At 46.5% G+C, this 13,843-nt stretch overlaps 1 protein-coding gene across 1 annotated transcript in view; it reads right to left on the bottom strand.

Moving 5' to 3' along the window:
* The window catches only part of TTC9 (tetratricopeptide repeat domain 9), a 29,927-nt gene extending 16,450 nt beyond the window's left edge, over positions 1-13,477 (bottom strand). Inside the window, exon 1 of the mRNA XM_071744521.1 lies at positions 12,972-13,477. Within this exon, the coding sequence (XP_071600622.1) occupies positions 12,972-13,344 (373 nt within the window). The 5' untranslated portion in view covers positions 13,345-13,477. The remainder of the gene's footprint in view (positions 1-12,971) is intronic.
* Between the last annotated feature and the right edge of the window lie 366 nt (positions 13,478-13,843).

Raw genomic sequence — 13,843 nt, 5'->3', positions numbered from 1 at the left:
AGCAATACTGTGAAATACAGCTGGAACAGCTTGCAGGCTCTCAAATTAAGCCACTGACAGTCAAGCACACCATGATTGCCTGGCTTGCTGTAGCATGTTCAGTTTGGGATGAAAGCTATCACGTTATCCTGTGTGGCAAACAGGGCAGAGGGATGTGGCTCTGCACTCTGGTGGCTCACAGTTCACCTGGCAGGACATGAGAAAGAGATGAGAATTGCAGAGTTCCCTAAGGGATGGAGAGCAGGCTGTCTTTGGGGCCACCTCTTTGTGTGTTCACACCCTGAATAACTGATAGGGACCAAAATGCTTTTGGTTTTCCCTTGAACTCTCCCTAGGCTCACCTGGTGAGACAGGAGAGATCAAATAGGGAGGAAATAACCCATTCATGTGTTTGATCCAGGTCCAGTGTGGCCCAAAGCCCTTCTCTTTTAACAGTGTTTTGGAACAGAAACCTTTATGGCTTCTGTGGGAGGGCGGAAGAGGAGAACTGACAGAATCAGAGGTGAAGAAAGGATGCCCAAATCAACTATTTCCTAATTGCCTAGAGAGAGGTATAAAACAAAGCTTTTGAAATATTATTTTCCTTAAAAATGCACTAAAATTTACACAGGATGGTTTGTCAGCAACAGAGTCAATTAACTCTGGCTGTGTCAGGCTGTGTCACCTGGCTGAGCTTTGACAGAAGAAGTCACATTAGATTAGGTGTCACCCCTTTGTGTAGCTGGGACCCCAGTGTCCTTGCCTGTTCCCTGCTCTCCATTTATACCAGAAAAACTTAGTACCATTGGGACATCTGGCCCTCCATCAAATCTAGCTGGCCAGCAGGTTTGAAAGTTACTGCGAGGGGATTTGACCAGCAGATCCCAGAAAACATACCTGCTTATAACTCATTTATTTTGGAAATCAGGCTGAAAACAAACTACAGACCAGAGGGATGATTCAGTATATTATTTGCTTGAGAAAGTCAAGGTTTGTACTGTGCAGGAGCATATAAACCAGTCCTCTTGTAAGATGTCTTCTCTTTAATAGAAATTGTGGCAAAGCACTTCAGGTAAATATCTCAGATCATTCCCAAACCCTTCATAAACCATGTCTGTGCAAGTCATGACTGGCAGTGGAGGAAAGAGGTAGAATTCTGTGTCTGATTTGGAGCACGTGGAGGGTAACTTCCACCCTGAGTAGGGAGCTCATTATCAGGCACCATAAACCCCCAAATCATTATACTGGATCAGGCCAGTAATGCAATTCTCTGCCTTGAAGGTGCCTTTTTGGTTATGCTAGGGAAGATAAAATCTAAGAAGCATGTGGTGGTAAAGAAGGCGAAATGATGAGCATATCAGTCTGTAAATAGAGGTCACCAGTGGAATACCTCAGCAATTGATTTCAGAATTGACTTGGATAGTGATTTTGTCAGTGGCCCTGTTGCAAGCACCCTACTTGAAGTTGGAAGACACTTGTTAAAAGGGATGAGGACAATGTCATATAAAAAGAACTACAAGACCTAGTGGACAGCAGTAGGTTTGTTGGAGATGGAAGTGGATAATACAAAACTGAAGACTGTGCTCTTTGGGACTAATGGGAATTTCTGGTAGAATTTTTGAGCTCAATAGCTGGAAACAACCAAAGAGGAAAAGGATGTGAATGTGCCAGCTGATCACAGGATGACTGAGTCATTTGTGTGACATGGCCACGGACAGGGAATTGAAAATCTCAGAGAAGTTTATTCATAAATGCAGACCAGTTAGCAGTGCTTCTCAAGCATGAAAATGTAATATTTGCTTAGTTTTTATCCTATCTAATACAGCACTGAATGTTCTGATTAGCTCTCTGTCTAAAGCCTTCTTTTCTAACCTTATTAGGTTCTTTAAGTCCATGATACCTTCAGGCGTTGTACTCCAAGCTAATCAGCCCTGGGTTTAAAAAAAAAATGTATTAATTTAATTTTTCCCCACCCCATGAGCAAAGCTCCCGAGCTGCTTCAGTTTGAGCTCCATCACAGTAGTTACAGAAGGCAAAAAAGGAAAATGAATAATTTTTTTTTTGTACTTCCAATATAGGTGAGGCTCTAATGCTGCTCTGGTTTCCCTACAACTTAAATGAACTGCTGTGTCTTAAACAATGAAACACTGCAAAGCATTAGAGAGGATAGCAATCTAGGATTTGAATTACACGTATTAAAAAAAAATATGGTGACTAAAGGAGCTGAGGCTTAACTTTGCACCACACTGATGAACCACTGCTACAGACATAGGGCAGGGATTCTGGTTTGACTTTTTTTGAACTATCAGACAAGAAAAAGGTGCCTTCCCAGAGCAATGGCTGGAGCTGACATGTGATGGTTTTCCAGAGTTATCATAACAGACTCCTTCTCTCATCATTCTGCTTCTACAAGACAAACTGGGTGGGGTGATGACCTCCTTGGGCAGCTCCTGTTTGGGAGAGGCTATGGCCATTCCACGTGGCCCATTTATTCTCTGAAAGAGTGGACAAAGCATAAATCTTTTTGTCTTCCTCCATTCTGGTAGCTGGAATAAAGCAGATGAGTGCAAATTCTCATAGCTTCATCCCTGCAGTTGGTTGAAAGATTGTTCTTTAGATCATAAAGATGCTTTTCATATCAAGGTGAGTTTGTGGATTAGATGGTGAGTGTAGGAATAGCATAGCACACCAGAGGCAGACATTTGTTAGTCACTTCAGCCCAGGAGTAACTAAAGGAAGCACTAAAAGTCTGACACAGATTTTAAAGTTCCAGACACTTCCTCTGTTTTTAATTTGTTCCCAGGACTAAATTTCCTCTCCCACACACTACACCAAGGAATGTGCAGAGCAAAGATATACCACTGCTTGTTTTGTATTCTTCCTTCCATCTGCTTCAGATAGCAGTAAACAACTCTACTGCCTGTAGCCAAGAGCTAAGTCAGTAGGGAAGAGACCTCAGATAAGCAGCATCCAATTGGGCTGATCCAAAATCAGCCTTTGCATATTAGGCTAAGCCTTACAGATGCATCAGGCAGGTAGCAAATTTCCACCACACTCTCCTTAGCTTCTGCAAAGAAAATGATAGAGCCATAGAATGTCATGTTGGAAGGGACTTCAAACACCATCTGGTCCAACCATTCTAATATTATTGTTTATGTGAGATGTCTCAGCACCCTGCCAAGCTGAGACTAAACTTTACAAAGTGGGGGAATCCACCACTTCCCCTCTGAGACCATTCCAATGTCTGACTGTCCTCACGGTGAAAATTTTTCCTCTTGTGTTCAAATGGAACCTCCCCAGGAGCAACAGGGCCCTGAACTTTCCCGCTTAACAGAATAAGGTGACTTACAGGAGGGTGGACACTTCATTTGAGTATCCTCAAATAGAAAATTAGCTGTATTGGTGTCCCTGAGGTGGCCAGGCCAGAGTAACAGCACAGATGTGAAAACTGACAGTTGTAATTAGGCTACCACAGGAGTTTTGGAATCCAAATTTGAGGAACAGTAGTTTGGTGGCTCTTTGCTGGCTGACCCAGCTGATCTTTTCCAGTAGCTCCTAGGTAAATAGATGGACAGCTAGATTAGCAGAGTTTTGCTGCCTGCCACTGATAGAAAAGCAGTTGCAGAACAATCAACATGACAGCCTCCTAAACTGGGAGCAAGTAACTGCAATGGGCAGTGCTCCTATTAAAGAAAGAAAAGGAATACTGAGCAGTGGCTAGAAAAGTATTCACTTTAGCAGGGCAGGGATTGGACTTGTCAAATATGGATGTATTGCAGAAGGAAAAAATGCTGTAGCTCTGCAACCAAGGACTGGTGCTCTGCAACCTGAAAGACTTATGCAGCAACCTAAGGACAGTCATTCTCTCCATCTAGGGACATGTACAGAGCTGCAGTTCCTGCCTTGTTGATGGTACCCATGAATGAACAGGACTGAGATGTCATGATAAAGTCAGGAGCTTGGGACACAGGTCTTGTCAGGCAGTTCTTTCAGACAATTTCTTCTCTGGTGGTTCAAAAAGAATCAAACCAGAATCTCTGCCCTGTGTCCATAACATCTTTGCTGGTGACATGGGCAGTGGAATCGAATGCACCCTCAGCAGGTTTGCTGACCACACCAAACTGTGTGTGAAGTCCACATGCTGGAGGAAAGAGGTGTCATCCAGAGGGACCTTTACAGGATTGCAAAGTGGGCTCCTGCAAGCTGCATTAAGTTCAACAAGGCCAAGTGCAAGGTTCTGCACCTGGGTCGAGGCAATCCCAGGCACGAACACAGTTTGGGTGGAGAAAGGATTATGAACAGCTCTGAGGAGAAGGACTTGGGGATGATGGTGGACCAGAAGCTTAACATGAGCCATCAATATGTGCTTGCAGCCCAGAAAGCCAACCATGTCCTGGGCTTCATCAAAAGAAGCACAGACCCCTGGTCAAGGGAGGTGATTCTCCCTCTCTACTCAGCTCTTGTGAGACCCCACCTGGAGTGCTGTGTCCAGTTCTGGAGTCCCCAGCATAAGAAGGACACAGAGCTCCTGGAATATGTGCAGAGGAGAGACACTAAAATGATCAGCGAGCTGGAGCAACTCCCCTATGAAGCCAGGCTGAGGAAGTTGGGGTTGTTCAGCCTGGAGAAGAGGAGGTTCTGAGCTGACCTTAGAGTGGCTTTCCAACATCTTTAGGGGGACTACAAGAAAGCTGGAATAGGGATTTTTACACAGGTGTAAAGGCTAGGAAAAAATTAGGAAAAGGCTTAGGAAAATTTGGTTTAGGCTTAGGAAAAAATTCTTTCCTGTGAGGGTGTTGAGACACTGGAACAGGTTTCCCAGGGGAGATGTAGCTTCCCCCTCCCTGGAAGTGCTTGGGCCCAGGTTGGATGGGGCCTTGACCAACCTGGTCTAGTGGGAGGTTTCCCTACCCATGTAGGGGGGTTGGAACTGGATGATCTTTAAGGTCCCTCCCAATTTTAGTCATTCTATGATTCTGTGATTCTATGAATTTGGGGTTCTTTGGAGAACAGATCCACAACTTCTAGAGCTGCAAACAGCACGAGGTAGCTTTTTCTCTTCAGTCCTGTCGGAAGGCAGTTGTAGAATCACTTGGGGCAGTGATTTACACAGCCTAGGGCTTTAAAAATGAGGATGTGCTTCCGTGACAGGCAAAGCTGTGATCGTGGCTACACATGACAAGCATGTCTTAAAATTCATAGCCCTGATCAGAGTAGCTGATAATCTATAATGGTGAATGAAAAAGGGTGTGAAAATATGAAATAGTCACATGCTTGCACATGTTACAAACTGTTGTAGAGAGGTACTCCTCCTTTTTAGAGATAAATAGGTATCCAGCACCAAGTGGCTGGCTTCCTGTGGGTGTCACAGCAGGGACAGGCCTTGAGAAAAGCCAGGAAGGGAGAAAAGGTCCAATCTTTAACTAGCATACCACAGGCAAAAATAGTTCAAAGGAATTAGGTGTGCCAAGGTGCTGTGGGGCAGAGTATGGAACAAAGGGGATGAGAGGACCTCACTGGCAGAACAGAGGTGGAGGAAGTCTGCAAAGGGACAAAACTTTGCCTGGGAGGTCAAAAAGTCTGCGTTGCAACTAGGAGAGTGAGTAGAGGGACTCACAGGGGGAAAGGCTGCGTAAGCAGCTTCAAGTGCTGAGCTGAGGGTTGTGATGGGAGAACTTGGCACACAGGACAAAGCCAGAGAAGCAGATGGTGCTATCCAGCTTATGAGCCTCAGGGTGATGGTCTGTCAAGAATTTTGGAGAGTAGCAAGAATGGAGTGGATTTTGATGCAAAGATGATGACATCAGCTGCTGCCTATGGACAGTAACAGATTAGCTATGGCACATCACGCTATGACTACTAAAGATCATTGCTCCAAGCTGTCGCTCCTGCCATGGGTTATCACAGAGAGAAAACGTGACTATGCCTAAATAATTTCCATGAATTGTCTTAGTAGTGTTTCTAGCAGTGTCCTAAACTCTGAATGACTGTACCTCCTAGTCCAACCCCACCTTCAATGCTGCCAGTGCTGAGGCAAGTGTATAAGAACAGGGCAAGCTACAGTGTCCTACAACCCACCTCCCAGGATCACTCAAGTGAGTGTGCACCAGCTTCAGTAATTCCAGCAGAGCCTCCAGAAACTGCACTGACTACAACCTCTGTTAAAGACAACAGAATACTAACACTCCATGCCATCACAAGATGTACCTGCATTCAGTGCATGTCCTAACCTTACTGTTTCCCATCCAAGATGCAGTTCAGGAATGCATAAAATGAGATGGATTTCTGAGCAGCCATTAGTAATCACTTTCAACTTAATGATAATTGACCCTTCTTCATTGCATTTTTAACCCTCAGTAATCATCACTAGTATGGTCACATGAATAAGCTGAAAATAAGATCAATAAACAGTCATTTTCGTTCTAGATCAGTTTCTTATCCAGTGAGAGAACAAAGAAAAGAGCCATGAAATTTTCTCAGATTTTCGTTATGTATGTTCTCCCTTCCTTCATTTTGTTCCCTCGGTTTCATAGTCCTTTAAATGATGTTTTATGTGAGATGGCACCATGTCAAGAAGAAACTGGAACCTGGCAATATTTAGACCTCCCCTGGTATATATACTGTTCACTTTTACTGCACCTTTCCTCACAGCAACCTCCTTTATCATGTGTGCATTAGACCTCATCCTAAAATCTGAGTGTGAAAATTTCTGATGACCCTCCATTCTTGGAGCATCAATTGCACTGCTCAGAGGATGCTGATGAGAAACTGGGAACATGCTGCTGAACTGCTATCTAGAAGGAAGGTTGGAGAAACAGATCTGGCTAGAGATTTCTGGTTCTGAGCCTAAGTGAACAGTAGGAAGAGAAGGATGCTCCACCTGCTGAACCATGTAGAGGTGGCCCAGCTCCCAGAAAAGGGAGGTAACCATAGAGCTCATGGATGTATTTAGCAAGAATGGGAACCAGCTTTGATTTTGACAGTGGGTTTTACTGAACCAGCTGAACCATCTTCAGCACAGCACTGTTGGAAACCTGTGGAGGTGTGAGAGGCTGTATCTTGTTGTGGTACTTTTACTAGAGGATACTTCAGGACAGCATTTCAGAAGGGGATGGAGTAAAGCTGGCATGATGTACTACAACAGAACTCTCAGAAAAGACAAGTTCTGAAGGTGCAGAACAATCGGTACTCTTTGGATCAACAAATTAACCACCACCCTGTTCTTGCAGAAAATTTTTGATTTTGACATCTCCTGATTCATCTCATGGTGAGCTGTAGCTAGACCTGGATGGATCACAGCTCACCAAGACTGCAGCTCCTTAGGGCAGTCTGGGAAGGGGCTCTGCAGCTCCTTGGGGCAGTCTGGGAAGGGGCTCTGCAGCTCCTTGGGGCAGTCTGGGAAGGGGCTCTGCAGCTCCTTGGGGCAGTCTGGGAAGGGGCTCTATACCTTCCCAACAGCCTATGTTCAAAGTATGTGGTGACAATGTCAGCTGGGACATGCAAAGGCAATTAAACATGTAGTAGAATGGCTGGAGAAAAAACCCCAACCAACTTCATCAAAGCCTCAAGTTTTGAAAAGGCTTGGGAACAACAGTGACATTTGTAGAGGAAAATACATCTCGTGCAACAGCAAGAGAGATGCTGTCACACAACTATCACTTAAAGCAAGTATGAAGGCAGCTTGCCATACTTTGTCTTCCTCCTTTCTACCCCCAGCATCTGGATGTATTTCTATCTCATCCTCTCAATGCCCAGCAAACTCCTCCCTGAACAGGGAGAATTTTGTCCTGCAAAATAAAAGGGAATAGGTAAAGACAGTGTACTTCTTAGAGTAATTCATGACAATGGCTTCAAATCCCACGTCTTTCTTAAGTACATTTCAAGGTTTGGGCCAATCACTAAAAGACCACACAGAGTCATCTCTGTTTATTCTCTCCTGCAATGGCACCTACCTGGAGCAGTAATTGCATCAGGCCTGTAAAACAAGATATTCCCATGCACTCTGGCTGGGCAGGCATATCTAGACCAAGAGTGCCAGGAATCTCCCACCTCAATCAGTAAAAGTACAGACCACATCCTGCTCTGTTTGCTGCTGTCTCTCTTTCCCATTACATGGCATGCTTACAGAGGGTGTTTTCTGTTGATGCAGCACATAAAGAAAAGCTTCACATCAAGCAACAATCCAAGACTGCTTTAACACCCACAGCACCATGGGTCCTGGTAGAGTCTGCACTTGTCGACAGCTATATACTGGGATGGGATTTTAGCAGAGTCCTGGTAAGGAGTCCTAGTGGGTGGTCAGTGGAGATAGGTTTTACCAGCTTTTCTCATGTTTAGTTATATTTTTACTTTGGATTTCTCAGTGGGACTGCTCACTAATATCTCTGCAACTGGCGATGGCTGGGAGTAGCACCCTGGAGCCCAAGGTGCTAGGAGGTTCCTACACTCCTGGAAGTGCCATGTTCTGGGGGGCTGTCACTATGACCTCTGCATGGTCATGAATCGTACCAGTATGTGCTTCTGCCAGTGCAGGAGGCCAAACCCCATTATCCAGGCTGAGATGTATCTTGGTTGGCTATATTTTCTGATACTCTGTGCAGGTATGTGTGCTCTCCTGCTGAGACTCCAACACTAAAATAAACATAAATGAACAGGTACATAAATGCATTATACAATACACTTAATTCACATCCTTGTAATTAGCAAAACCTTCCTATACTCCCCAAAAGTCAAACACCGATGGATACACAGAGGTTCGAAGGATGAAAAGATTTGGTGAAGACAATAGCACTGGTTAGTGCAGAGAGGGAGGATTACACACCCAGCTCCCCCAGTGCCACTCCTGGTCCCCAGTTCCCTCTCTGGCTCCATTTCTCCTGCCAGGATTAGTTCCAGCATTTCTGCGTGCTTAGGAACAACCAACAAAGGTTTGCTTATCACACTGCAATATTCCCTCACCAGAACAGCTTAAAACTATGCTTACCCTTAGCATTTTGCTGCTTTGGAACAACCAGGACTTTTTTCTCTCTGCAGAGCAGACATAGTCCTTTCAATCATGTAAACTTTTATGCAGTAATGCTGGACTAAAATGATTGTTGCATTTAATGAGAATAGTGGTTGCATTTGCAGTAGGTAAATGATCCCTGTCTACATGCAGTACATAAAGCATTTCAGCTTTTTCTAGATCAAAGATGCTACAGAAGTGGAAAGGAGACTGAGACCTGGGGGATACTTGCTCTGTTTGCTTTTCTGCAGTTATTTTTCATACATTGCTCTTTTTTTTTTTTTAAAAAAAAAAAAAAAACAAAAAACAAACCACAAACCACTGACTTGGGGGAAACCCAGTTGAATGAATCATCAGGATGAGACTGTGGTCTCTGTTCTTTATTTTTCAATAGGGCTGAGAGAGGCAAAAAGAGGTCAAGTGACTTCCTCAAGGTCAGAGACCATCAGTGAGTCACAAAGAGAGGACTGTTTGCCTTACAGCCCTGCATTCATCCCACAAGGCTCTATGCTGTTGGGAGGATTTTTCTTTCCCTACTTTGCACCTTCTGAGAGCCTCGATCATGCTGCTGCCCTTGCATCTGGTGACATTTATAAGACTTCTGGTGACATTTATTAGAGAGTCTTGGGGTAAAATGAAGGGGCATCAGCAGGCCCATGTAAGAACATGGCAGCACTGGGTTTTGCAGATGTTGAGAGTGAGTCCCTTTGAGGCAAAACTCTTGGACCTTAAACTGAAGCCCACTTAGTAGCTTAGTGAAACAAATATGAGCAGCACTGCCAAAGGCAAGTAGTGAAAATCCTAGCCCAACTTGAAATAAAATAGAACAAAAACCAAACAAACAAAACATAAGAATTTAAAAGCCAGCAGACTTGGGATCTTTTGAAACAGGCTAAATAGTTTAGGTTGTGTGTGCCACACAACTCCGCAACAGGGAACTTTGGAAAACACACCAAATGTTGTGGGGCTTTGATTAAATACAAGAGTTGGCCACCCCACCATGCAGTATGAGAATTGCCTGTTGAAGGTGCTCTATGAAAGAAGTGGAGCTAAACAAGAATTTGTGTGTACATTCCTGCTTAAGTTGACGTTCTGCAAGGTAAAACAGACACTGACATTTTAGTGTTTGCCCACATGTTCTTACTCATGTAATCAGCTGGATTTAAAAAAAACCAATACAACCAAGGTTGTTTCACCCATTAAATTGCTCCAAGTCCCCTTTGGCTGTGTATTTCTCACCTGCTTATTTGTTTAAGTGGATATATAAATATCAGCTTGATGCTCTCCTCTGACTGGTGTGCTGCATCTAAACAAGTGATTGTGGGTGCCTGCATCTCTATCTGTGATGGAAAATTTCTCTGATAGGTGGATGTGCAGTGGCCACACGAAAAAATGACAGTGCAAAAGCAAGGTGGGCTTCTTAAATGTTAAGCTTAGAGAGTAAAAGTGGAGGTGCTAAAATAACTTGATAATGAGGACACACAGATGATAGCTGTTAGTACTACTATACTAATGGGTATAAAATCAGAGCTAAGTAAAAAACTGCCTACTCTAGAATGAAGATGTACTGCTGTTATACTTTCCACAGATTTATTCATCTTAAAAACAGCTCCAGGCACCCATTTGGTGCTCAGAAGCAAAACTCCCTGCTTCAAATACCACTGACTTCAATAGTATGCCCCTGGTGCCTCTGCTAGAGCCCACTGTGTGAAGAAACTGGTGGTTTCTGCTGCACCACACTTAGAAAATAAAGTCTCACTGCTGCATCTCTTGCAGGTGCTATTAGAAAGGTATTCTAATTTTTATGACAGCTCTGGGGTAAGTCCCTCCCCCATCTTCCCTTCAGACACAAATTCACAGATCCTCCTGCTAGAATGGGAGCTCTGAAACTGTGCAAGGAGCAGCAACATTGAAATTCCAGTTTAACTGCACACACCCCTCTCCAGCAGGCAGGACAATGCTCTAAAATTTCTTGCAGTCAGCCCCGCAGACACGCACGAAGTTACGCATTTCCGAGACAAATGCTGTTTTCTGCCCTGTGCATGCCATCTACTGAAAACACGTGACAGATGTCTGTGCAGAATGACACCTTGACCTGCTGTGAGGTTATCTCAGGAAATGCACAGCTTCCAGCTCCAGGTTTATACGTTATACTCATCTCCTCCCATGTTCACACTTGTTATATTTAGAAAAAAATCTGTTCAAACCTAGGTGAAAGATGGAGCGTGTTTCTCACACTGTCTGATTGCTACTGCTGCCAAGACCAAATACAACCAACAATGAAAAAAAAAAAAAAATCCCCACAAAACCCCTCAAACAGTAAATAAATGAGCTGGACAATGACTATTATGCAGGACAACTCTGTCAGCAGGAGCAGACACATTTCTAGCAAGTGGAACTTGTGCACTCAGCAGAAAGCACCACAGGAGCAAATCACATCCCTCTTCACTTACCACTTCATTTACCTTCTACCTACCACGTAGGTAGCAGAGATAGCAGTATCTAGCAGAGATAGTGGCTGTGAGTACTTCTGTGAGCCCAGGAACCTGCCGTGCTGTATGGTTCAGAGTATTCTGGGCTCTTTGTGTAACCCTGCCAGTCTAAGGGATCTTTGCCAAATACAATGGATTTTAATAAACCTGTAAACAGCAATTTCGAGGGAGACAAAAGTACAGCTGTACAATTATAGTATCATTCTGGAATCTCACCTGGAATTTCCCTCTATACGATTTCAACAGGCTTTTGAAGGATAAGCATTTTAAAGCATGATGGAAGGAGGCTAAATTGTGCCCCCCATTACATCCCAAAAAGCATACTGAGTATTGGCAAGGATTCAGTAAGATTCTGGCTTGGTGTTTCAAATAATTTGCTTTATTCTGCATTTTTTTTAGCACTAGAAAACAGGAAATTAAATTAACCAACTCTGCCTAGAAAGCTGAAAGCCAAATAGTGGTGACAGCTGACACACTAAGGTCCTGTTTTTCTTCATTTTTCTCCCCAAGAATATAAAGGGTGGCAAGTGACCCATCATCCCTCTGAAAAACAGCACAGCGTAATTAATTCTGTCATTTTGTGCACCTTGTTCAGGTTATGAACACTCACCTCCCCATATGTACCTAGGCACAAGTTTTTGGTTTAGAGATGCTTTCAGGCACAGAAAGCAAAAATCCATGCGCTGCTAGGGACCAAAAATAACCTCTGATCCTGCAGTTCTTGCTTGGCTAAAGCACCTTGAAGTCAACAGGAGTTCTGTCACTGTAAGGACTTCAAAATCAGCCTAAGAAGTGGTTAACCCCCCCACCTCTCCCCTCCATCTTCCTGCAGCCCTCCCAAACAGATGGCAGGGAGTAAAGGGAGTGATGGTCAAATGTCTACTGACCACAGTGGCAGCTACGAAAAGCCAGTCCTATATTTGCTTTCAACTTCCATTGCTAAGAGACAAAAAAAAAATCTTTTTATATCTAGTACTATTTGGAGCGACTGCAGCAGCCCCCAAAGCCTTCCCCTCCCTTCCAACAAATGTGGTAGAAGGAGTCGCTCTCTGTAATAGGGATGATTACAGGCACCAGAACTGGAGCTGCGGTGAAGGGACTGAAGGACATCTCAGGGCTCAGGGAAAAACGCAGCCGGCAATCTCGGCCAGTTCAGGAGCCTCAGCGTCTGGAAGTCTGAGCATCCCACGTACGCGCCGCTGCCTCATCACCTGTCTCCCGGGGGAAGAGGACAGGGGTTCGATGGGGGACAGCTGGGGAAGGGCTCGGGGGCTACGGAAGACCTCGAGCGCCAGGAACCGGACGCCCTCTCCCCAAGGGCTTCCCGCGGGCGCCGAGCCCCGCACCGGCAGCACCTCCGTGACTAAACGGGAGAAGAGAAATAAAAATGGAAGGCGAAGGGAAGGAAAGGAGGTGAAGCGGGCGGAGAACGAAGCGAGGCAGCGGTGCTTCGCGGAAGGGAAGGAAGGTGTGTGTTGGGGGGGGAGAGTCCTGACCTGCCAGGCTGTTGTAGCAATCAACCTCGATGGCTTCCACCGCCTGCCGCTGCTCCTCGCTCAGCCCCGCGGCGGCGGCGGCGGCGGCGGCTGCAGGGTGCTGCCCGGCCGGCTCCTGGCTCAGCAGCAGCAGCAGCGCCTTGAGCTCCAGCAGGGCGCGGTGATACTTGCCGATGGCCTCCCGGAATTTCTTGTCCTTGTAGCACTGCGCCCCTTCGCTCTTGAAATCCAGCGCCCTCCCGATCAGCTCCCCCGGCTCGGCGCTGCCCGCCGCCGCCGCCCGCGGCTGGGCTCCCCCCGCGGGGCCGTGCCCATCGCCCGCCCCGCGCCCACCGGCGTTCAGCTTCCCCGCCGCCGGGTTCGCCCTCTCCATGGCCGCGGCACCGCCCGCCTCCCGCGCCGCCCTACGCGGGCGATGCCGCGGCTCCCGCCGCCGCCGCGCTCCCGGCCTTGCCCCCGCGCCGCGCCCCGGCTCCGCCGATCGCTCCCATCCTCCGGCGGCCGCCGCGCCTCCGCCCCCTCCCCGCAACCCGCGGGGCGCCCGCCCCCGCCGCACCTCCCCACCGCACACCCCCCCCCAACCCAACTCTCCGCGCTTGCCCGGGCGAGGGGCGAGTGCGTGAGCGGGGCCTCCACGCTCCAAAACGGCCGTCCCCGCGGACCCCCTTCCACCCCTCCCGCTCTCCCTCCGGTAGCGGGGTCACTTCCCCTCCCTGTGCCTTGTTCTCCTGCTCCTTAGGGGCTCACATTCCTGTCCGCAGGCTGGGATGCCATCTCCCTCTTCTCCTTTCCCTTCCCCACACCAGTTTCTCTGCTCGCTTGCCTCTTGCAGGTTGCACCGGTGGCCATTCACCACTTCCACCTGCTCCTGG

The sequence above is a fragment of the Heliangelus exortis genome, chromosome 5 (assembly GCF_036169615.1).
Source record: "Heliangelus exortis chromosome 5, bHelExo1.hap1, whole genome shotgun sequence".
NCBI lineage: Eukaryota > Metazoa > Chordata > Aves > Apodiformes > Trochilidae > Heliangelus > Heliangelus exortis.
Note: the sequence above shows the minus strand (reverse complement) of the source record. Positions and strands in the feature narration are given on the sequence as shown.